The 26,554-nt window shown below is 45.4% G+C and overlaps 1 protein-coding gene across 1 annotated transcript in view; it reads left to right on the top strand.

The window, feature by feature from the left end:
• LOC120897787 (filaggrin-like) overlaps positions 1-26,554 on the top strand; it is a 45,590-nt gene that overhangs the window by 11,275 nt on the left and 7,761 nt on the right. Inside the window, exons 3-8 of the mRNA XM_040302879.1 lie at positions 18,374-18,646; positions 19,855-20,079; positions 22,283-22,525; positions 25,119-25,516; positions 25,594-25,896; positions 26,416-26,534. Of these exons, the coding sequence (XP_040158813.1) occupies positions 18,374-18,646; positions 19,855-20,079; positions 22,283-22,525; positions 25,119-25,516; positions 25,594-25,896; positions 26,416-26,534 (1,561 nt within the window). The remainder of the gene's footprint in view (positions 1-18,373; positions 18,647-19,854; positions 20,080-22,282; positions 22,526-25,118; positions 25,517-25,593; positions 25,897-26,415; positions 26,535-26,554) is intronic.

Raw genomic sequence — 26,554 nt, 5'->3', positions numbered from 1 at the left:
CGAGCTTAGTGGCATGAGCACAGTGCCCCTGTGCGCCAGCATTCGGCTAGCCAGGGCAGATGGAAAACGGAACGAAACGAGGTAAAAATAATTTCGTTCTTATAAATATTAATTTCCGCAAAAACCCAGTTACTCGGCGCGTTGCCAATGGAGCGGTCAATTTTTGGACACCTCGATGAAATTGCTTAGAAGAGAACCGGTGTGTGGAGTTGGTGGAAGATAGGGCAGTAAAACCCCCTGAAAAAAGATTAAACTCTTCAGCATGCCGGTGGTTGGGTTAATGATGGTTGAAACACGGTTGCGGCAATGTCGTGTGCCGGAGGTTCGAACGCTCGCTTGTTCGCTCGCGACCGGAAGTTAGTCGTCAGTACGCGTTGGTCGCCCATGCTATGGCACGGCAGGGGAGGAAATTGTTATGTTTCGGGTTCGTTGATTCTCGTTCGAGCTGGAGCACTTCAACCGCACACACACACACCCAGCATGAGATATGCTGCTGGTGTGTCTGTGTGCGTGAATCTGGTAGGTCCTCCTCCGGCTAACGGTAATTAATCAGAAAATGTTAATGTCGAATCTGGCGATATCACAAACAACACACCGGGAGTGTGGTGTGGAGCAAGGTAGGAAAGAGTTAGACGGAAAGAGCAAAGGCGTGCGCATTGGACAAGGAAAGGCAGGTTTAGCCTCCCTGCCTAGTCATGCAGTAATGGAAAACGAGTGGCTGGGGAGTGGCTCTCGGGGAGCATAAAACAGCATTAAAGTCGCGCCGGGGGAAAAGTTCTCTTCTCCAGCGAAGCCCGTGCTGGTGGGGGCTCGTGGATCACGTGGCATGTTTTGCCTTCGTTCGTTTATTTTTAGACCCCCATCCTATCCTCCACTGCAAACTCTCCACCCAACGGATAGGGAGGTTTTTCCGTCTCTAAAACGAAACTTCAGTAATTGAGCTACAATATCAGCGTAAATTGCTCCGTCGTCTTATTTCCAATGTTTACCGACCATTCATTCCCGTGTTCGTTGGGAGGGAGGATAGAAACCCCCTCACTAGACACCATCGTTGCTGTCGCCATTGCTGCCGCTGCACTGCACACAGCAAAGCGGCCGAGCAGCGGCTGGATGCTTGGCTCGGGGCTAAACAGTATATCAAATATTTATGTACATTTTGCACTCCTCCATGTTTGTTTATTTTGCCGCTTGTGTGTGTATGTGTGTGTGTGAGCTGGCTCTCCCCAGAGTACGAAGTGTGCGGAAGAACAAACCCTCCACGAATGTCTTGTGCGGTGGCACTTTTAGGCCGCTCATGCTCGTCGTTCTCGATGGACGAAGAGAACGCCACCACCTTGAAGCGGCTTCGCCGAGGGTTCAAAGTTCACCAGCCAGTCGCGAAAGGTGTAGCATTAATTGACTAGATGTGTAGACGCCGCCGCCGTATGCTTGCGCCTATCCACACTCGCAGTCCTCGGCGCGGGCTCGACTGTTGAACCTAACCTAGATCTTTGAAAACTCGTTTCTCTTGCACTGTTCCTCTGGCAGCTCGGCGTGATTGGGTGGATTTACACACTGTTTCTCTCTTTCTCTCTGCGCCCACCACACTTCACGCTGTCCTCACACACCGCCCAGCACGGGAGATGATCCGACGGAGTAAGCCGATACCACACCACCCGTGCTTCACTTGCATCGAGGTCAGAAACGGCAATTTCCATTGCGCTCACCGCTTGCCTCCTACTAGACGCGTTTGAAGACGCACGGAAACACGAATTCTATTTGATGTCGGTCGCCGCTTTTGAGCTCCGCAATCAAACTCGAAACCCGTAAAAACCCGTTACCATGCTGGTCTGATTTTGGTCGTTTTCCGTTGGCATTCTAGCTTCGCACGGTTGGTGCCTGCTGCATGGTCTCGCATGCAACAGTCCTTCGAAGGGAATTCGTTTTCGAGGTCCTATTTGGCGGAGCAATTGGATGATTGGGCGACACGGAGCAAATGAGCATAAGACTAAGCGCAACCCATTCGGTAGGAATATGTTTGCCTTGACCTGGGAGAATTTACACAATAACGCAGCAACAGCTCCACTTTCTTTTGATTCGTCCTGCTTCAAGGGATTTGTTTGTTGTTGCTGGTCGTTTGCCATTGAAGCCTGCGATACATGCTTATTTGATATTAATTTGCATTTCACTCATTTCCGTTGATCGGTGTGGTCCAATTTACACCCTACTGTTAATTATTTCAAGAGAAACGAGTGCTAATACGGCTCATTCGCTTCCATGGTATAATTAACTCTAGCATTGCTATGTGAAGTATGGGATAATACGAATCCTGCATTTCCAAATAACTGATACTTGATACTGAAGACCTGATAGATTAATAATACTGCTTATCATAGTAGTATCATAGTAGAACTGTTCCGGAGAAATGAGATTATGAACGTAACTCTAAATCAGCTACAGTCCTTTTCCTATTGCATTATGTTATTGTCAAACATTACCGAAGTCCTCCTTTTATAGTCAAAGGTCAACACAGTTGAGGTATCATAAGCTCTTATAAGCATGTCTTGCGACATACATACGAAATACGGGTAGCGTCCCCTAGAGATGGGTTCTGCGGATCGCACCCACGGTTCCGCTCCGGTTCCGGCAAGTATGATTCCGATTCCGATTCCAGAGAGAAGGAATCGCTAGTTCCACCGGAATCGTCCGGAATCGTCGGAATCGTCCGGAATCATCGGAATCGTCCGGAATCGTCGGAATCGTCGGAATCGTCCGGAATCGTCCGGAATCGTCTGAAATCGAGCGGAATCGTCGTAATCGTCCGGAATCGTCGGAACAGTCGGAATTGACCGGAATTGGCTGAAATCGCCCGGAATCGACCGGAATCGTCCGGAATCGTGCGGAATCGTAGTCAATCGATAGTAGTGAGCAGTAGAGCCGATTCCGGTCGATTCCGACTGTTCCGACGATTCCAGACGATTCAAGTTCACGTTCCGGCCGCCGCGCATGTGTCAATGCTGTCTGTCGTACATTTAAGCCAGGAATGTCGCGCACTGAGTTCCTCAATATAGTTCGATATGGACGCTAGCATCTTGTGTTACTGTTTGTATCTATTTGTATTAGGTTATGCACTGTATAAATGACATGAAATGAAATGGAATTCCGACGATTCCAGACGATTCCGAGCGATTCCGGGCGATTCCAGACGATTCTGGACGGTTCCAACGACTCCGCACGATTCCGACGATTCCAGACGATTCCGGACGATTCCGGGCGGTTCCAGCTTGTCGGATTGAACCTACCCTTCGGAACTGGGTCCGAAATTTGTTGGAATCGTCCGGACCCAGTTCCGCTTTTTTGTGCGTTTTGCCCAACTCTAGCGTCCCCAACTATTTAAACATCTCTACAATGCCTGTTATCGCCATACAAAGATATAAGCAATGGTCGTACGATATGAAGGTAAATGTTTAAATGTGTAGCTCGTACGCTAACCTCACCAAAGCCCCCATAATCTTATCTTGTTTGTTGCATTCTTACATCAGCTCCGAGATATGCACTCTTTACAACGGTATCTTTCTTCCGATTGCTGGTAAATTCACGTTCGTTGCACCTCCAATGAATCACACTGTGGTATTTACGTTTCAAATCCTGTTGCTTGATGGGGACCATTTTTATGGGCTGTTCATTCTACAAAGTAGTTTGTGAAATCAAGGCCCATTTGATAATTGCGCCAGGAAGAATGTCAAGCTGAAATTTGCTCGTACTAGTATAAATCGTATGCAAGCGTGTTTTTCTCCGCCGATCGCTAACGTACGTTCAAGTGCATCCAATCGACAGGAAGGGAAGGAACGTGTTCGAGGTAACATCTGGTTAAAACTTTAGAGACGTCCCGGTCTATGTGTGCACTCGAAAACTCTTCTTGGAGTATTACGGGAAGCGTCCGTTCCAGTCGCCATCACGACAGGTTAGACCTCGAGCTGTCTCGATGCTCCAATAAACAAAACCAACCGTTCTGGACGTCTGGCCGGCACGGACCAACGGAATAGTCTGGTCCGGTATATGCGGTTTTCCAGCAAAGGAGAAGCAATCGAACCGGAGTGTTCGTCCGGCGCAGGCAGCGGAGGGCCAAGGGCCAGTTGAGTGCATTTAGAGCCATTCCGTGGGCGTCAAACACGCGTGGGCTGGTTTGTGTTGCTCGTGAAGAGAAAGTTTATTGAACTGCGAATGCAGACACCGAAACAAATCAACAGTGGTTTCGAGTACGATTGAAATGGGAGAAGCCAGTTCCATGCCAGTTGTGGATGAAAATATGTTTGAAGGGTCTGTACGTATTGGTTTCATGAAGAGAATCGTTGATGAAGAGGAAGAGTCTGGAGCGGAGCAAACTCTAGAATGAGGAAGTATTTTAATCCGATCTCTGAGACCGTCTGTTCTCAGTGGAAGTCCAAGAAATAGTTTTGAACGTGAATAATACAATATGAGACTAAGACAATCTACAAACTGTAAAAATGCTTTAATTATCACTGACCAATACAATCGAATTCCAAACAAAAATTAACAAATCCAAGCAAATAACACTCGAAGATAAGAACTTTGAAGTGTTCCTACTGAGAGGGTTCGATAGTGCTTAAAACTTGATAGGGTTCTCGTCTTGAAGGTTGTCAAAAGGTATCTTTGGGTGTGGCAGAAAGATCTTCTAATTGTTTACACACACACACACACACACACACACACACACACACACTCACACACACTCTCGCTCATCTCCCGCAGTGTAATCGGTCCGAAATGCACTTAAAGGAAATTGTCTTGCTGCGTTACAACTGTCAAGGGACTCGTACCGAAGCGTTGGTCTCCTGCCGAAGCCGCAGGGTGTTGTGTACTCTTATACGCTGGGCATTTGTTCGCTTTTTTTTCAACCGTGAAACGTAACACAGACAAAGCGTTGTTAGGTTTTGCACGCTGCATCGCAATTACAGCATCACTTCCTACGTCATTCCACAATGTGTTGCCCCTACCAAAAGCCCTTGGCTTTTTGCTCGGAGATAGGGTGGTGGCAGAGACAACCAGCGACAGGGATAGATGGAAGGATAGAACCGCTTACCGTTTCCAAAAATCTCTTAAACGAGCCCCTGATCGGTTGCCTTGAAAGTGTGATTTAACCTAGTTTCCTGGTCCCTAGCTACCAGCCCAGGGTGTGCTGACTGGGAATATCCTTGTTTACGTCACTGCCTGTGCGCTGATGACGTCAACGGGACGGACCTGGTTCACCAGGAAGCAGAACGTCGACCATCGTTCGTTCCCGTTTCGTGTTCGCTTCCGCTCTCTTTCATACTTGTTCTTTCTCTCTCTCACACACACAACATTGGAGCATCGAACGCGTCCACGGCAACCGCAAAACTCTGCCACACAACTGGCGTTGTGCGATGCTTTCGTTTTGTCGTGCAGTTGAAGTGCAGTTGTCAGTATCGTCTGTTTCTACCAAACATCCATACCCTGCTTCTCACACTGCAACGCAAGCGCTCGCTGCAACGATTGCAACGAGGAACCGGCTTCAAACAAAGCGTGATTGCACATAAATTAGAAGAAATTGAGTTAGTGCGTTCAGTCGTCAACATGGTCAACCGCTGTTGTTTACCACTGCTGCACCCGTCCAGCCAGTCGTCCCCCAGTAGTCAGATGTCACCGTGTGCTGGCTGGGCGCTTATGCCGCCCACTCGCCGCACACCCATCCCAGCGCGAAGCCGGCCTCGCTCGGGTCCAGCGTTAAACGAAATTTATGATTTTATTCGATTTGCTGGAAGATCCAATTCACTAGATATACCATACCAACGCGAGAGCCGCCCGCTCACACTGCTTCACGTTTGAGCGCTTGATTCGGGAAATGGGCAACAACAGGCGCGTAGGGCAGCAAATCGACGGCCATGGTTTTAGGGCACAGCCGGAGCTGTAACTGTTGGAAGACGCTAAAGTGTGTGCCCTTGTGCATGAGTGTGAGCTCACCCGAGATTATCGGTCCCTGCAGAGCTCTGGTGTTGGGACCGTGCAGTTAACGATAAAGCATTATTTTATTTATCTTCGGTGCGTACGGGTTATGAACCTACCAGAGGAGGGTTCTTTTAGTGTTTTTTTTTTTTGCTCCAGCGCTTCATGGGCAACGGCGAGTGGAGTGTAGTTTGTTTTGGTTTGGGGTATGATTTATTTACGCCACGGTTAAATAAAGAAATGTGTCACTCTTCATAAATCTGCGGGCAAACCCTTTTTCCACTTTAGATGGCGGTGACGTAGCCTTCGACTGATCCGTCGAATTATGTGTATAGTGAGGGGGTTTGCTGTGCTGTGAGTCACACAATGTTACACTGTTTGTGGCAAGCAGATGTTGAAAACTTAGCCTGACTGTATTTGGCAGGCAAAAAGTTTTGAAATTATCTAACAAATATTGTACAAAAACGCAAATGCAACATTAATTCCATTTACATCTAACGCACTTGTAGAAGCACAAACACATAACTCAATGTGGGAGCTGGCGAGCCACCCGCGCGATATTGTTTCGAATATCAAATCGTTCTCATCTTCATCTTTTTTTTTCCACCGGAAACCGTACATCATCCGTTTGAGCGCTAGAAGGAACGAAACGGCTGCATGTAAAGTCTCGGTTCCCTGCCATGGCGCGAGGGTCTCTTTTCTCGCCGGTAAACCCAAACCAAAACGAGTATGACACATGGACCATGCATGCACACGGGTGCAAAGCTTTCGGGTGCTCTTGTTGCCCCTCTGCCGCTGGACTGGGGAGTGCTCTCCGTCTGGTGTGCAGCTAAGCATTAAACCGTTCGCAGTCGTGCAGCAGCATGATGCAGGCAGGCAGAGACATAATTTTCGTCCCATTTCCCATTCCGTCCCATCGCGCTTGGGAGGCGTTGGCCGTTGCGATGGGCGATGCGTAGGCAAAAAGGGCGCTCAACTACAGCTGCGTGGAACGGTGAAACGCGAGAGGCTCTGAATCTGGTAAAATGTGACTGTAAATCTCGGCCAGCAAAGCAAAACATTGACTTTTCGAAGCCAGAAAACGTGTATGTGTGTGTCTCTCTCTGGTTGTGTTTGTGTGTATGTTGTGTGGCCCTGTTATGTAGAGAGCGCGAGAGACGGAGAGCATGGACAAGCTGCGAGCATACTACATACATACATGCATCCGTGTGGTGGTGTAGAGAGGAACCGGTTGCGTCGAAGCGTCGAACGCGTAAGCAGCATAAAAACCGGCAGCATAAATATTCATAAATTCCATTTCCTCTCTCAATAATGTATCTCTGGCATGCACACTCCGGGGAGGAGAAACTGCGCGCAGCGTGTGTCTTTGCTGGTGGGGTTTGTATGTAGGCATGAGCAAACGAAATTGTCAAACCGACCGCCGATTGGGACGCCGCGTGTGGGGGGGCAAAAAAGTAAGAGTGAACATACTCACACAAAAAAGGCTGAGAACCAGTACCAATGCAAAGGTATATTTCCCTCCGTCTGGTGACAATGCTGAGCCAAGAGTGTGTCGAGAATGAAGACAATTTTTCTTTTTACTTGCTTTTTTTTGACTCAAAGTCACATACAGATATATCTAATCGTCACCTCCCGTAGCTGGCTGCGTTCTTCTGTATTTGCTGCCACACTGGCGCTGAGACCACAAGACCTCCATCATCGTGGAGAGCACGGTTGTACGTGTTTGTTTGCATGGTTCGTTATGTAGAGCTGTTTTTTTTTCCTCTTTCTCTTCGTTCCTGCTCAATTTGTCACAAATCTGTCGAGGTGTCTGGGCTTCCGGTGCGATAAAAATGTGTATGTGTGTACTTTTTTGCTGAAGCATAGTATATTCAATTTTGTAGAATGTTAAATGGCAATTCACAGCACATACTCTCGATTCCGCGAATTATATTATTGATACAAATAAAACGAACCAAGAACGATGGTTTTGCAAAGATATAAGACAAAAAAGAGATAAAATTAAGAATATTGGTCCCAAAAAGTCACATACGACCGCTAACCATATTTCACTTTATGACCTAACCGCGCTTCACTCACCTTTTGCTTCGTTGGTGCTAAATTTTACAGCTCCCCTCTGCATCGGTATGTGTATGCGTGTGTGTGCGAGCGTGATTGCGAGAATGATGGATGATCAAGACGTGATGGAAAGGGAAAGGGACCCATACGGGTCATAATTCGTCGACAACATAATTGCAGTCGTAGGTCAAACCGGTCCCAGTTGTAAAATAAAGATGTCAATATGAAACCTCACTCTATATACAGCGAGAAGTAGTGTTGAGCACCACCACCCTACTCTAGTTACTAATAACTCACACTGTAGAAAAAAGAGTTTCATCGCTCTACAAATACAATGAATAAAACAAGCAATGCTTATGGATCGCTTTTTTTGTCCTTTTCATTTTCTCCTTTAGGTAAGGCCTAAAAATCGCATGACGAAGGAGTAATTGAAGAACAGGGCCCGATTTGCATGGAACCGCGGCCATAGCGCGATGGTGTACCATTTTACAATCCATCATTATGCTAGACATAAACCACTTCTGCCAAAACAGTCTCGGTAACAAGACTGGTGCTATGATTTATGATTTGTTGAAACATGAACCGAACTCAATAACGGCAAACTTAAACAAGGTACCTCGCAGACGAAGCACTATCGAAGGGCAATGTTTATAAAGCTGTGAGCATGAGGTGTAGTCAAACCTGTTGAGAGACTAACGTGTGCGCACGGCCAAGGGGTCGATATTCGCCTGTGCGGAAGTTGACTTTTTACCTTGGGAAGAAACGTTTTTATCCTATATCGTTATCCAGCAACTATATTCGCTGTGTGGCTTTTATCTGTGGTAATCATTGACCAAATAAAGAGAAATGTTTTACTAAACCGCCAAAGAAGCGTGATAAACAAATTTCATGGTATTGGTATTGGAGGATCACGTAAAGCAATACCCTCCAGAATGGACTGGAATTCGGTTAAAAAGCATGTTTGCGTGGCGATAAGATTGAAAAATCAAACAAGCAGCTGTATTTGCAAAGCAGACGAAGCAGACAGCAATACCACCTTGCATTTCGTTTACAGATTCAAATAGGGTGAACGTTTTGAAAAGTATAACGAATGGGCTCATAGTAAACATTCTTTAGTTCTGGTTTCATATACCTTTTCTCAGCTCAATAAACATTGCAAAGAACACTCAACATTAATAATGAATACCGATAATTCACATCGATAATATCTCGTGCCGCACGCGGCAGTCTGTTTTAATGGACAGTTTAAAAATAAAACGCGAGCAACAACTGAATGGAAACAAGTTCCCTGCGCTGGGAATGGGCCAGCAACAGTCGTTTGTTGCTAAAACACCCTTTAACATATTTCGCCCCCGATCACAACAAAAAGAAGCAAAAATAAAATGCGAAGCGAGACAGAAGAGAAGCAACAAAAAAACATCCAAAAACGATTATCAAAGTGTGTCCCCCGTAAGCTGTTAACGACCTTCCATATGCCGTACTGGCACCGTCCGTCCTTCGGCGTTTAATGTTGCTCCGCTCGCAGCGGCCGACGCTCCCTTCCCATCGCGGTAGTGTCGCTTTATCGATCATACTCGAGAACGATACCATTTCGCGATATCGACATTGTTTGTCATCATCGTCATCACCAGCACCATTAGCCCTAACGCCAACGACATCAACAAGTAGTAAATCAAGCTCACTTTCTCGCCAGCGCGAATCGCTCACTCGGATTCGTTGCGTTTCTGACCAAGTTTGTTTCACGACCTTGAAGCAAGTTTGTCAACTTCATTTGGCTGCTCTGTGCCCTCCTTTTTCTCTCCTTAACCCTCCCTCCATTTATGGCTCTGGTCACCAGAATCTGGGTGTGGAGACAACGGCCGGAATATGATATCGATGTAGCAAAGGTTCTCTGTTTCAAGACGCGCTGACGCTCGTTACCGAGACACCCCTTGTTGGCTTGCGTTTTTTAGCTTCTCCAGCGAATCAACATACAACAGATATTGGTGTGCTGTCGCGTGGTCAAATTGCACCGACCAACGGTGTGACTGGTGGCGAGAGGAGAGGCAGAAAGCGCCACAGACTCACTTGACTGGAATGTGGAATTAAATCCGCCGGCTCAGTTTGTACGGTTGTTGCTGTTGTATTGTCGTGAAACCCATTTTCAGGTTAGCCTACTGCTTCCGTTTCCTGCTTCAACCGTTGCGGACTTTCTGCAATTGATATTCCATCGACGGCGGGATCCTGCCGCGCGGGGTATCCTACCCAATTCCAACCGCTCAAACACTGCTACACGCTTGTTGGGAGGTTGAAGAGGGTGTTTCTTCGATTTATGAATTCTTCCCATGTCCTCTTACAGATCAGTAAATTGATAAGTTTGTGGCGTGATGCCTCTTGTCTTACAGCGTACATCGGTAACAGTATCCCTTCTCTAATCGGGCATGTGTTGCGAGAGGCCGCCCGAGTTGACAACTACCCTGGGTGGTGGTACGATTCTGCGAACTCTCAAGTAAGCATTTGAAAGGGTAATGCATTCCAACGGAACCCGTTCGTTCCATCTTTCTCCATGCGATGTTCGCTCTGTTGTTGAGATCAAGACATCAAGTGTTGAACGATAATAAGACGGACTCGGAGGCCGTACTGCTTTTGGAATTGAATTACCTTTATTTAAATACTTCACATTGGCTGATCGTAAATGGTTCGGGTTTAAAGCAACTGATGATTCAATTAAATATGGGTTCCATGTGCACGGTTGCAGCTGAATTATAATTGGCCGGAAGTTAACCTTCCTCGTAAGGAAATCAATTGATTTTAATAAACTCTACGACCCAAAAAAGAACTACGACATTAGCGACTGGGCGAAAGTGAGCAACAAGGAATTGTGTTATCCAACTGCGTAGCGACAAATGCCTTGTTATTCTTGGCGACAAGAAAGAGCTTGCTGTAATGAAATATTGGGATTTACATCCGGAAGCCGTAAAACATGGCTTTCTTTATAGCAAATACAATCTTTACAAGTGATCTGAATCGATTGTCTTGCTTCCTGGGGATGAGTCAATGGGCGTTTTGTTCAAACTTCACGATCTGTTTCAAGATACTATGTCCTCTGGCTGGCGTACAATCTAAAATGATTACTTCGAAAAGTCTTAAAGGTCTTTCTAATCAAATTACTTTACTATCAGTTAAGTACTTCAATTCTCAATGGAATACAAAAAGGTCACGTCGTCCTCTTACGATATTGCTGAATCGAAGATAATACATTCTCAAAATGCGTACAGCATCATGCGATACTAGCAGAGTAACATTTAACGATAAATGGAATTCAGGAAATAATACACCTTCTTGCTCCTCCTGCTGCTGCGTCCACTACCAGTTGGAAAGATTTGTCTCGAAACGAACGTACATGGGACAGCACAAAAAAAAGGAAATCAGATCGACAATCAGACGAATGGCACGAAATGAAACTGTACTCATGGAAATGTCAGCAATATTCCCAGCGACTGTGTGCTGGTAATGAACGGTTCAAGTGAATCGCTCGTTGAAAACTCATTTCCGTGCCAGAGAACACTTTGTAACGGGTTTTCATGTAGTTCTTGTTGTAATGCTGCCATTTGGCTTCAACATTTAAAAGTAATCATCCACTCACTTAACCTGTTTTTTTTATCAGCCCTAATAAAGGGGGAAATAGATTTGCCACTAGAGATAGTATTCAATTTAAATTATCGAAGAAGAGATATCGGGTATCGGGATTGCAATATCTATTTTATTTGTTTTGTTGCTTTCACCTAACAGCTCGAGAACAAATTGCCAGATTTACCTCCTCACGGGAGATTGTGCAGACTGATTTCACTTTTTTCTTTGCACTGTTCGGGATAGGCGCTTGCTGTAGAACGTCTTGGATGTGATAAATTGTAGCAAGTCTTAGCGAAGGTCAAAGTTCTCGGAGGGAGCTCTCCAGGTTGAACAGTACACTTCATGCTCGTTTCTGAGTGAAATCCAATCTAGAAGAAAATTGAATTACATAAGCAGTGGCGGAAAGTTGTGCAGAAGTGCGCCAGTGGGGGAAACTGGACGCATGAACGCTGGCACAGGACTTTCTTTCCGGGATGGTGATTGATCAATGGCCTTTAAATAAAGGTAATGGAAGATTGAGACACACTCGGGCTGGGAGTTTGAATGCCGAGAGAGTTTGAATGGATTGATTAATCACGTTACGCGTGTGCTGGATATTGTAGCAATGGATGAATGTTTTGGGAAATAGTTCCAGAGCCCGAAAATGGCACCAAAGTTTAAGTGGCTTTTGCCGGAATAGGTCATGATGTATGGCCAAAATGTACACTGACACTGGTACAATAATCCTTAATGCTAATAATGGTTACTAATGCTAATGCTACCAAAAATGTGTTAGAATTTACATTGTTTTCAAAGCTAGGATTGAATATCTAAAAAAAACACGAAAACCACAACGAAAATGACCGATGAAATTGTGGTTCTGTCAAAAGGTGATTCTATCCAATGCCAATGTTCAGCTCTGCACTTGTCCGACAGAAACATGTTTCCCGTCTGTATGAAGTGCCATTCTTGGTGGCGATGGATCTAATTTCATATTTCCATCATTTTCAAGCGCGAACGAAAAACCAACCCGGCATGAGTGTGTGGCAAGCATAGCTCTGTACGCCCTGTACACGATTCAATGGGGTTTGAATGATATCCACCATATGAGTTATTGCTGTTTGGCTTCATCAAGTATTTACGCGAGTTCAACAACGAGCTGATAAACATAGGTTTTAATGGATGGATGGATGTGTTTTTTTATTCGACTCCTTCCAAATCACGCCGAAGTTGTTGTGAGCAGCTATTTTTGTAGCGAAAAAAAAACCCTCAGCGCTCCATCAGCAGCAGTAGTAGTGTGTGGTTTGTTTGCAATTGAGGGAGGCAATATTTGGTACGGCTAATGATTTTGTGCACAGCTTGAACGACCTGTCAACACACATCGAGGGGTATGGCAGCATGGTGATGGGTTATGATTTCATAGCAAGGGAGAACATTGTGTTCAATCACAGACGTGGAAAGCTATCACGAGAGTAGGCGTGCATTGCATTTATTTTGTAACCTTTTGCATAGGCTAGAACTGAACAAAGTCATTGCGTTTCATACGAGCCATAGAACAACAAAATGCTCAGTCGCTTTTTCGTTGATTACGAGAACTACAATCAATTATAAAAAGGGCTATCGTCATTTGGAAACGCAATTTGTTTCCCCTTTCTTTATTTATATTATGTGTTATTGGTTGTATTTCTACGAGACTTAACGCCCACCACAAGAAAAATATGACCGTACTCAAAACCGATGACGTGTTTGGGCACAACATAGCGAGATGTGTAAACGACGGTGCAAAAATAACACAACTGTTGTTCTGTAGTAGTGGGCAACAAAAATAAAAACCGGAAAATTCTAATTTGAAACCATTTTCCCACCTTCCTTTCGTGCTCCTTACGACACACTGCGCTACGCTTATCTTCGTTCGATGTGTGCCTGCTCCGTTTGAATTGGTTGCCTTGACATTGATTGGACGATTTTGTCACGGCTAGCTGATAAAAATATTTCCCGCAACAAGACCAGGATTGCAGAGGGAAAAGAAAAAGAAAACATAATTCAAGAACCGCGTGGGAGTTTGAAATTTGTCAAACCTTCAATTGAAGTCAATTTGCATACCCTTAAAAAGAGGATGTATGTTGAGAGAGTAAAACCGTCTTCCATCTGACGCGGTGTGACTGACGCTGTACTCCTGTCGTTTCTGGTTTCAAGGTGAAGTTTGAATCATGTACATAAAAAGCATTCCCTGGGGGGGCTGAATCACCGTCTTTTTGCTCACAAGACAAAGGAATTGGCATAAGGGGATGATTCATTGGACGCATCTGATGGCGCATCTGCGAGATCTGACGACGCATCTGCGTAGTGGTCGAGGAGGTGGGAAAGGGAAAGTGCAAATACATTGTAGAAGTACATGTATCATGTGTCGCATTCCAAATCATTTAAATTTACTATATCTTAATCATTCCGACCATGTTTCCTGTACAATCTTCATAAGGTCCTATATCAACACTTTTTATCATTACAATAACGCGAAAAACAAATATTAAAAAAAAGCTTTTTCAGTGTAGTAAAGCTTTGCTATGCTAACTTTTGATCACTCGGCTTCTTTCCACGCAAAGAGGGAAAAGCCAATTAACGGGAGAAATTCCCTTTTTCCCCATTCATGGTACGGTGCATGCAAGTACTGCCGCGTCTCTATTGCAATCGTCCAAGCATCCCTACCAGGGATTCCAGTCGAGTGCAACAAACCCATTCAAATGTGGCACTACTGCCCTTTACCCTCACCTACTGCCATCCGGATGGGCGTGATGCAACGGGAACTTCCGACCCGAGGGGGCCAGAAAAAATAGACACTCTGCTATAAATAAACTACAACTCTATGTCTGACCCGTGTTTTGGTGTCTGGAAGAGCTCCGGTGGAGTGCCGCATCTCCACAACACTCAACTCAACTCGGCTTCTTTTGCAATTCCCTTTTTTTTGCAATCCTCTCCTAACTATTGTCAATGTTAACAACGGCAGTGGAATACATAACCCCCGTATGCGAATGGTGTACAATGTCCTGACACAACGTGCTGAAGGAATGTAACGGCGGAAGCGGATTGTGATAACAGGACATCACTAAACTTGCCAACTGGAAGCATTTTTTTTTCATGCCCTCTCTCTTTACCATTGTTCTCCGGCTGCAATCGACAGGAAGCGTATTTAATTCGCTTTCCTACTTTCCAATACCCTGTTTTCCCATCATATTCAATGCATTTGTGGACTTGGGCTCGTTTATGATTCGTTCAAAGCTGTATGCCGCATCATAGCAGTGCCTGCGCCTTGTTTCCCCGTAACTTCCTGCATTGCATTTAGCCCCCCTCCCCCCAAACCTTTGAGTGCTGCAAGCCGCGACTCGCCTGTCGCTTGCTCTACTCCAGTGTCTCTTATTTGTCTGAATATCAGATTTCCGACATGGGAAGAATCGATCCTACTGTGTATAGCGCACCCTGGAACATATATCCACATGTCCACCAATGCCTTCCAGGCGTTTTTTTGTATGTATCCATTCTGTGTGGAAGTAATATTGTCTGCAAGGATGCTGGAATTAATTATGTGCGCTATCACAAACCCGCTGTATGACATCTTGCCATTGTGTGTGTGTGTGTGTGTGTGTGTGTGTGTGTGTGTGTGTGTGTGTGTGTGTGTGTGTGTGTGTGTGTATGGCTCTCGATTCTACATATTAAATCTAGTCGTTCTTGTTCAATGAATTTGTACCATTTGTGTGGGGCGACGGAAGGGACCAGATGGATGGGAAGAACCATACCAGAAACAGAAACAGTAGGAATAGGCTCGCCGTCGTCTAACGAATCGATGGAGGCAGCATTATGCTATAATTACATTCAACCCTAACGAACGATTCATTATTATTCTTGGGTTTAATAATTAATTTTCTTCACCGACTGGCACCCACCACAGCACCTTTCCTTTCTCTCTTTGGTGTGCTAGACGTGATTTCCGTCCATATCTCAATGGGACACGGAACGTTTCCGGAATGCGATGCAATTAGCTTTTTTATTATCCCTTATGATGGGCAGTTTGGCTGGGTCGTGTTCTGATCGCACTCTGCCATCAATGAAAATGGCTTCCTTCGTTCCCGCTTGCCCGGCTTGCATAAAGGTATTTGGCCGTGCGCCATGGATTGAAATGAGCTGAAGAATTTCAGCTCTTCCCTGCCACAGCAGGCGCTCTCCCATCCCTTGAAGTTTGTTGTGGCCTAAACCGACCTATCGTCGGACTTTCAGCGGTGGGCTAAGCTTTAGCTGATTAGGTCATCGAAAACTAAATGGAAGCCCCATACGTGAGCGTCGTGTGTCCGTGGGCCATCCTTCGCAAAAACCTCTCGCTGAGGGGCCAACAGGTTATTCAGCAGTGTGTGTGTGTGTAGCATTTTGGGTTCATTTCTTACCTACCGCGACTGCATTAGACATTGTGTGTGAATCTGGGAGAAATTTGCAAGCTTTCAACTTGATTCTTATTTTGCTTGTGCACTGGAAGTGAAGCACAATTTGTATGTTCCAAACATTGTCATCCGGAACAGGGTCTAAATTTCACGTGTTGCAAGTGGCTTATAACAGCCATTTGTGGCCCATTTCCAGCTCTCAGCTGTGACATTCTTGCGTGGTCGCGCTTTGTAAAGCAATGCGAGCGCTCGATTTGCGACCGTTTGTCGCCACCATTCAAGCAGTAGGGGGAAAAACGTCCGTCCAGCAAAGTATGAGAAAAATGTGTGCATAAATTAAGGCATAACATTCATCGCGTGCAGGAGCATTAGTTTAAAGCATAATTAAACCACCAACCTGCTCCTTCCCATCTAACGGTAAAATGTTTGACCAAATCCAGCAAGGTGCAATAGGGTGAGGGAGAGAGGAAAAGAAACAGAACCGGGTGTCTTTGGGCCAATTCCGCAAACCGTTGCCCTGCAAGCGGTAGTTGGAAAGTTCAATTAAGGAAACTAAGGATTAAGTTTCGCCCTTCGCCATCGTGCTCCGGTGTCGTTTCGTGAGTTCCGGTATGTCTTGCCTTTCAAAGGTTGTGCAGGTAGCGCTTCGGGGCGGGGACGGTAGGTGTTTTCATTTACGGGGGCATATTCGGGTCACCACCGATACGGTGCAGGGAATGGTGCGCGGCTACACATTGCTTCCCCCCAGCAAAACTACTGCTCCTAAAATAGAAGTTTTGGGCTTCTTGGAAGCTCTACTTAGACGCATGCGAAAGCGCTCACAGGCATTAACACGGGAAATTCGGGCAAACCATTCCTCTACCTTGCCACCACCGGCAAATGATGAAAGTTTTATGGTTTCTGCTCATCATCAGGAATCGACAAACTTGGGCTTCCGGGCGAAGTATTTTTATGTTTTACTGCCATTAAAAACAACCATTCTGGCCGTTCGGTCGGGCAATAGCGCGCTGCGCTTCTGTTTGATCCAAAACAAAATGTCTCGCAAGACACACACCGGAGTGTAGAAAGTATGCACAGCGGGTTTTCTTCTTATTTTAATGGCTTCAATAATTCAGCAGGAAAGATTAGGTAGCCGGAGCGCCTGCTCGCTGTATGCTCAAGTCGAGCGTTCTTGCAGTAATAGACATCCGGTGCGCGATGAATCGGGGCTTTAATATGCACACTCACACACACGCACATGTATGTACGTGTACGGTAACAACACAAAATCCGCCAATTGGACTCGCGGTCCCATTCATACAACTTCCGGTGTGTAATGGCATCGGAAGGAACCCGCGCGCACAGAAGAAGGAGGAGAACCATTACCAGCTGGGCCCGCAGAGCAAATAGCGTATGCCGCGAAAATGACACGAAAATAAACCACCATTGCGCAGGAGGAGGAGAATCGGCTGCGAGACCCATTCTATAGGGTAGCACCGTGGAACCCTCCATGCCATTTGCCCCGCAGCGCACAGGAGGCATATGAATAATTTGTCCTGATTTGTCCTCGTCATATTCATGCACAAGGTGTGTCCCACGTCGGTTCTTCGGTTGTGAGCGGGTGGTGGTGCAGTTGCAATTGGATGAAACTGTGTCTGAGGGTTCACTTAAGCGTCTTTTGCCCGGGCTTTGCTTTGCTGCACTTGAAGGAACTGCTCCGGTCTTATGAGCCCACCCCGTATCGGTGGCGTGTGCTGTACACTCTCCCCTTCTTCACAGACGAATTACAGACACCGCTTTCGATTGCTTTTTTGCCACGTACCAAGCAGTAGAGGAGCGAGCCGGAGTGGGAACAGTACCCGGAACAGTACGATGTGTTTCGCCTTGCGGCAGCTGCCGTCGGTGCTACTCGACGAGCCACGCTGGAGCGGAACGTTCTTCCCAGTACCCGGGGGCCTCCTGTAAAACTTCCCCCGTCGAGCATGGTCCGTCTTGCCTGTTGTGTTGTTGCAGAAAAAGGGGAAGGTCGGTACGGTACAGCAGACTACGGAGGGGAAATGTAATTTTGCATAGTTTATTGCTCGTTAGCATGCTCAACCATGCTGGGGACTGCGGGAAGGGCGAACGTGGTTTGATTTCGCCCGTGGGGTTGAATCACTTACACGCTCGATGGACCTGTTTCATTGAAAAGCGTTAAAGAAAACTGACACTTGCAAATAAATATCTGATGTGGGGCTGGTTGTGAAGGGCTTTCACGCGCCGCACAATGGCCGTAGCCCAACAAATCAAATCACCCGCTCAAATGGATCATAATTTCACCACTGTTTCTTCTTCTTCTTCTCCTCCTTTTACAGAGCCTTGGCATACTGGCGTCCATACCGGCCGCGCTGCTGATCATTTCGCTCGTGTTTCTGCTGCTGTATCTGCTGACGCGCTGCTGCGATCGGAAGCCGCGCAAACCGAAGTCGCACGGCTGCCAAAAGTGCACGCTGATCTTTTTCGCCATCATCTGCTGTGCGGCGATCGGTCTCGGCCTGTACGGCAACGACGATCTGCACAATGGGGTGCTGCAGATCTTCGGCTCGGGCCGCAAGATCGAGCAGCTGATACTGAACGTGCGGAATCAGGTAAGTGCGGAATGTCTGAGAGGAAGGGTTTCTTGTTGTTGTTATTTGTTAGTTCGATGCCTTGCATTCGACTCGAAATGCATGCTTGGTTCGAGAGACACCATCAGCGTAGTTGAAATATGTCTTCATGTGGTAGAGATAGGATTTAGTTTATTTGAAAAGATTCCGCGGACATATAAACGGGTTTCGCGCGGTGTCTTGTACTTTTGCAAGCTCCAAGAAACATGATTTGGCTGCTTGATATACTACCATTCATTTCTGTCGATTTTTGCCATGCACAGGGGGATTGTGGCTAAATTGTGCGATATTTATCTCTAGAGAGACAGAGACGGAGCGAGCGAGAGATCTGTTCCTTTACGTTTAACATTAATCATGGTGCGGTTGCAAATGCGGTTACGGCATACTTTGCGTACCCCGTTTCGTCCCGCCTTTTCGCGTCGTTGCAGTCCCCCGGCTAATTTTTCTCTTTGGAAACTTAGACTAATGTATCTATTTATCCGAGTATAGACAGCAGTTACCACATCGCAATGTGACCGCGATGCGATCAAGCATCGTGGACACACTATTTAAAGTACCTTTAGGCAATGCATTGTTGCCCATTAGCATAAGGCAATAAGTCCGAAATCTTATAATAGCAACAATTCTTTCAAATTATTTATTACTAATATGTTACTCATAAAAGTGGTTTTGTGATACATCTTAATTCCACTGATCTGAATTAATTGACATGATCATCTAATGTTCGTTCGAGTTGAAATGTTGAACTTTACATGATCCTCTATCGACTTGTTGGTGACAGAAAGACGCGTTAACGGCAACCCTTTTGACTATCCCTTAACCGGTTCCACGTTGTGGTCATACATGTCAAACAAACTTATCATCTCTATTCAGATGTTTTTTCTTCTTCAATTCTTGGTGATCTACACAAGTAAGAGCACATCAGCATCCGGGAATTATTTGATCACCACTTAAACGTATCCACTTAAAACCGATCACCGTCGACGCAGTACTCCTCTGTCTTTCCGTCGCCCGCAGCAAGTTAAGCGGCAAAGGGCGTGTTGACCATTGTGTCATTGGATGGTACCAGCATGTCGTTAAACGAAGCCCTTTCCCTTGCCTGTCGGTCAACAGTTGATCAACTGGATTCTTCCCGCGCGGTGGCTATATTAATGAAATTAACACTTTTCCCCACACGTTTACTTTCACAGACGGAAATGGTAAAGCATAACCTTAAGTCGAAGGTGGTCCTGTCGGAACTGGAGCAAATCTTTGAGCAGCCGCCCCATCGGCCGAATGTGACTGCCCTCTACATGCTGCACGACACGGTTAAGATGGCCAAGGACAACACAACCTTCGCAATCAACGCACTGGAAACGATCGTCTATCTTACGCGCCCTGCGTATACGGACATTACGCTGAAAAGCTTGCTGGATGTAAGTATATCAATACACTTTTGAATGCCTAATTTAGAACAGCCGGCTTCATACTGTAAAACTTGATTTATTTAGAATAACTCTTGGTAATATTTCAAATTTAAAACTGTGTTAAACTCGTCCAATTATTTGCCAGCTATTTTTCTCTCCATCAATATGCCCACTATGTGCAGGAGTGAAATGCAAAGAGCGGCAAAACCCCTAGGAGCAACTTTTCTTGGAGTGCAATATTACTGAAGCCTTTTCAGGCCACAATATTTCCCGAACCGCATGCAATATTACACCACTCGAATGTAGCCGCACTTAAGCCGAGAAGTGCTTAGCAAATGCAATGGTAGAGCGTCGGTGCCAATGCATCATTCCCGATATCATCACTCTGTCGATTTGGGGTGCATCATACTTACGTTTTCGGTTTGTTCATCCGGTTGACCTAGTTTCTGATAGGACAGCGGCAGCGGTAATAGCGGTGAAGGTGTTGCTAAAATGAAAAATGTAGTGCCGTAGATCGTCCTGGATAGCGAAGTGTCGTCAGCGGTGGTAATCTTCAGAGTTATTAAAATGTTGTACCATTTGCACAGAACGCGTATCGTGCTTTTGTATTTTTTTTGTCCATGTAGACCATTTTAATGTCATTGCAATTGTACCGAGCAGTATTGATGTATGGGTTCATAGTATAGTAGTTGTAAACATTTTAATATTTCTCAAAATTTTCATTTCTACATTTTGGCTCTACTGTGTGCGCGTTACAGCTCCCAGTTTGTCCTTCTCGTTCTCGACCTGTGTGGCCTCATAACTTCCACCGATGTTATACACGGGGTGCAGAAACAAAAGCTCTCCCAGAAGATGAAAAATTCACGCTTCAACGCCGCCAGTGTTCCGGTGTTGCCAGGCCTTCGCCGCCAAAAGGCAGCTAAAAAGTGATTCCATTCTATGCTGAAGTTTTTCATCCTGGCAAAATGGCGTTTACGATTGCATAAAACAGTTTTGATGAAACGGGTGGGTTTTCATTTAGGTTTATCTGTGCATTTGGTTTATTCTGCAGCTCTCAGTAGTTGTGCAGTTGAGTCTTTCGGTTGAAGATTAAAGTTTGAAGGCATTTTTTATTTTCAAATTGTGTGGCACACCGCTCACGCACGGTAGAAGGGAAATATTATTAAATTTTCTAAAAATCACCATTTTGTCAATTGACCATAACGTAGCGTAATCGAAAAAAGGGCACACCACTGGACGACGGAAGCTGGTGGTTAGCAAATACATTATGTCGCCTATTTTGCCTATCACACTCTCTCAGCACCTTTGGCGTTCGATTTTCCACTTCCGGGGTTTGCTCGCAAATATAGAACAGAAATGAACGCGAGATGCTGTGGATGTTCTGTTGGACGTTTTTTTAGTTTATGTTTTCTATTGCTCCATAATGTGCTAACACTTTTCACACTTTGTGCAGTGATTCCAATGTTAAAAGGCTTTTCGGCAATCTATCTCAAACTATTTACTATTGCCTACGGGTTGCTACCGTTTGAATCCGTAGTCGATGTTGTTTCGCTATCCACACTCTACCCCATTGTTGTTGAGTGGTGATAATTTAATGAAAACACAAAAAGAACTGCCGGACTGCGGAAGTTGAGAACGACTCCAGCGTGAATGCATGAAAAGTTGTTTCCCCTCGCCCAGAACTTCCCAACTGCTTTACAGGTGAAGCGGAGAAACTTTCCTAATTAATAATTAAAATAGTTTTCCTGAGTGTGTTTGCTTCAGCTTCCGTTCCCGGACAGTTGGGACCCTTGTTGGGGCATCCGCCGTTCACCCCTCACTACCGGGCCACCACCGTGTGCTTCGTTCTTTGGGGTGGTGTTCAGAATTTTGATGAAACTTTGCTAAACTGCCGCAAGGAGCAGTTTATTGATTATTTTCTCTCTCTCTCTCTCTCTCTCTCTCTCTCTCTCTCTCTCTCTCTCTCTCTCTTTCTGTTACTATTCCTTCGGCGATCTCTTTCATTTTTCAAACTTTTATTTCCATATTTTCATTGTTTTCATTTTTCAAGAATTTGTCAATTGTTTCTTTAGAATACTATTTAACTATGCGACTTAACCTCAAGCATTCATGCGCTATATACATATAACCACATGAGAACTATAATCGTAGCACATTTAGTATACAGCATCGCTCACTATATACATTGAATTTTATCATTATTTTTCCACAGACCTACGAGTTTTACGAGGAGCTACGGTGGCCCATCACGCTCGGCTTTCTGACTTTCCTGTTACTGCTGTGCATCATCCTGATGATTGGAGCGACGCGGAGCTCCCGCTGCGCCCTGATCTTCTTCAGCGTCTGCGGACTACTGGCCGTCACCGTGTGCTGGCTGCTGTCCGGCATCTACTTGGCTAGTGCTGTCGCGCTTGGCGACTTCTGCATGAAACCGAACGACTTTATATGCAGCCATGTAAGCTATGGAATCGATAAAACATTACCAGCACAGTATTCCTTCTTCCCTCTCGCTTCGGTGTACTAGGGAACGTATAAAGTTCGCATAAAAGTCGGAAAAGCAAGATAGGGACACGGAACTACATGTGATTCCCATGAGATGTACATGCAGGGACCGCGTTTGCACTCACTGCAAAAGTATCGTGGTTTTTTACGTTGTCCGCTTTTGTTTTTGGTACTCTAAATATATAACCAATGTTCGCTTGGTTCTGGCCACTCCTTAAGCATCTTGGCATCCACTTTGAAGAACAACGAGATGAGCGGATAGAGTGACTGAAATGGGAACACGTATGATGGAATGAAATGTTATTCGACTGAGCATTTTATAATTTTAAAACTCTTTAAAAGTCCTTTCGTGGAAAACCTGAAGCTCTTGTGCTTTGGTACAAATGTGCGCGTCATCGAGAAAATTCCGTGGCATCGCACTAGAAACAGTGCGGATGTAAAACATAGAACCACACATCAAGCAACCAAGCATGATGAAGAGAAGCTCTTTGCCGTTCATTCAACTCGGCTTCTTCCCTTGTCTAATGGTTATTTTTTCTCTCTTTGTACTGCAGTTGTGCTCTGGGTGCACACGCACGGATGTGTGTGTGCTTCTATAAAAACCTCATCGTCTCGTATCCTGGTGGTTGCGAGGAGGATTTCAAGGCTCTCGCCATTGCTACATGGTGCACTGTGTTAGAGAATGTGCTGTGCCTGGTCGAATGGAAGAAAAGCGGGTGTGTAGAGTAATTATCCAGTGGTGTTCCTAGCGCCCCTCTGCTAGAACCTTCACTATCCGCCACCTTATCTAGGAGACCATACAACCATGGCCGTCATTCAATTGCTTGGTTTTATTTTATGATTTTGTAAAGAAAATACTACATCGCAAGAGGATACCATTCTTCTTCTTATCCATTCACTCCCTGTTTTATGTTGGCAATGTTGTCTCGGTGCGCAATCGTTAGCGGTGGTTTTAATGGACTGTGGGGCTAAGATGTTTGAACTCTTTTAAATATAGATGTTCATTACGGTGTTGGAAGAATATTACGTACAAACAAGAGGATTTATGTCTGCCGCATAACTATGAAACGACGAAGCATACATCTGACAAGTTAGTTTTAGCAATCGTGTTCATCTGGCGATATATAACATTATTTGCCTGTTTAAATTCTCAAAACCATCTGCCTGGCACACCATTAGAAAGTGCAGTTAAGAAACCCCGTCTTTAAATCGTTCCTAGCAAGTCCCTTGCAAACAAATTGGGCACCAACAGAAGGGAAAGGGTCGGTTAGTGTAGGCGAATGTGAAAATTTTTGATAACATTTCACTCGCTCTTCCGCCCCGGGTGCGGTAAAATTTGTAACAAAAAAAAATGGCTTCTAAAGATGGTGGGGAAAGATAAACAAGATATAAAATTATCTCCATTATGTCATATCTCAACGTTAATTGGATAATAAAGTTGAAAGTTGGAAGAGATTGAGTTGTGCTGAATGCAAACTCCGCCGGCAGAAATCGGCAGCGGCGGAACGCGTTCTGGTGGGAGCAGGGCGGGCGAAAACGACATCATCTGGGCGCTGGTCAGAAGAAACGGATCGAGCCCAAGGAAGAACGGTGGCGATAGGATACTAAGAGGTTCAAGTTCGTGTGCGAATAAACTCCACAGTAGTATTGTGAGTGTGTGTGGGCGGGCGATTCTTTTTGCTGGGAGTTTGAGCACCCATTTTCAACTGAAAGAAGAAGTGGAATCGCTCCAGTTTTTTTTATGCTTAAAGGACTTAGTCTCCGTTTTGCTCATTTTTTGCAATAAGGACCGGCGAGCAGCTGTCTTTCTATAGTGTTGGCACAACTTTGATCTTCAACTTTGTTTGGAGCTGTTCTTTGAGCTTGTGGCATTATTCTTTACAATCACGCGCTTGAATCTTAAGAGAGTTTGTTAGGATGTGATGGGTTACAGCAAGGGAAGATGGGAAATGGACTTTTCTGCAATGTGCATGCACAAGTTTAAATATATCGCTGTAATTGTTTTAAATGCTCCGACTAACCCCACAGTTACATTTCATTTGTAGGCATTTAAGTTGTTATAATGAAAGACTGGTTATACTGGATCGGTTTGTCCCTCGTAACATTATTACATTATCATGTTCTGGGTCTTACGTTTTATATATAAAAAAAAAATCTTTAATACTAAAAGGAGTACCGATTCTATGCATAATTTACGAGGTCATTCTTTATTACATTTTTACTGAGTATTTAAGTACCGTTCTACTTAGGTACTTTACGATTCGCGTTAATGATAACATTTATAATGCGCGAAGACATGGTACATGGCCTGACGACCCTTGCTTAATTCTTGCCGCACCAGCTTTATGTTCGCAATGACCCGTTTTAACGAGCATCTCGTCCTGTTCGTTGAATGTTGTTGGTTGCAGTACTATGTATGGTTAGCCCCCTATTTGCATCAAATGAATAATATGTAAAACCAGCGAGCGTACCAAGTAAACGAAAATCGATCCCTTACGCGACAAATACAGATCACAACTTACCTCACTTATTTCGTATTTTTGCAGCCAAAGCTGAAAGACGTGCAGTACACGTACTGCAGCACCGTCGGCACCAACCGGTACGTGCTACGGCTGAACGAGTCGAAAGTTCACGTGGACCGCGCCAAAGAGTCGCTCGAGACGGTGACCAGCATCGGCATGGACCTGTACCCGGGCATCCAGATCAGCTCAAAGGTGAACAAGATCAATGGGGAGCTCGATGACAGCAAGCGCCAGCTGACCGCCCTCTCCGTCATGCTGGACCGTCGCACCGTGGCCGAACACTATGCGGACGCCACGCGCAGCCTGTGCGAGGGTGGCTTACTCGGGCTGACGCTAATGCTGCTGGCCAGCTTAGTGTCGGCGGCCATTCTTAGCTTACTCGTGTGTGTCGATTCGCACACCTGGATTTATCTGACGAAAAAGTATGGCCGTACCCGTACGCCCCGCGATGCACTTGCGATTTACTAACGTTTACTGCTTTCTTCTTCCGCTTCAACAGACGACCAGGATATGAGGATAAGGCAGAGACGACTCCACTCTTTCCGGCCGGCGCCAACGCTTCGCCCGCCGCACCAATAATTGCGTCCGGCACAATGACGGTCAACCGGACGCTGCTGCACGCCCAAACTGCCACCAGCAATGGGTCAACGGGAGGTGCTGCTGGAGCGGGGGCCGGCACCGGCACGCTCATCCCGACCAGTGGCCGTAACGGCACCACACACGGAATGCGCGGGTTTGCATCCTATAGTGGCGATGAGTCACCGCCACCAGATTATAACGTTGTGGTGCATGATAACAACAGGCATGGCTTATTTTTCTTATTGTTTTATCCTAAGTTTACACCCACATCAAACGATCTTATCTTGTATACACTCGGCAAACGGATTTTAATTCATAACTGGATGCTATTTCAATAATGCAAGCGGCACATGCTGATACGTTTGGACTGGATTTGGGCACATGTTCGAGATTCTATCAGTTATTTGCTTTGATAGCATCATTTACAACCTATCAGCCATGCAATGTACATTGAACCACGGAGTCATATCATGCACATCAGCACACTTTTGTTAATTTATTTTCCCTATATTAGGTTGATGATGCCTTTCATTAGTTTTACGTTGTATTTATTGCACTGCAAAGCTATAGGTTTTTTTTCCTACACCGTTTTAGTTTAGTCGTTAGCATACAAAACTTGCTAGAGGCTAGTCGTTTATCAATTGTGTAAAAGTTAAGGATGAATTTCCTGTTAATTGTCTAGCATATTCGTTTGCCGTTTTTTGGTTTTATGGTATTAATTGACCTTTAAACATTTTTGCAGAGCATCTGGGCATCACACTCTTGGTCGGCTACCGTCGCAACACGCTCCCATGATGGGTCCGAACAATGGCAAATATGCTACCCTAAGTAAACAGTGCAAAACACTCGAATCGAACGATTTCTACTGAGAATCGCCTGCC

Source organism: Anopheles arabiensis, chromosome 2, assembly GCF_016920715.1.
Source record: "Anopheles arabiensis isolate DONGOLA chromosome 2, AaraD3, whole genome shotgun sequence".
Classification (NCBI taxonomy): domain Eukaryota; kingdom Metazoa; phylum Arthropoda; class Insecta; order Diptera; family Culicidae; genus Anopheles; species Anopheles arabiensis.
Note: the sequence above shows the minus strand (reverse complement) of the source record. Positions and strands in the feature narration are given on the sequence as shown.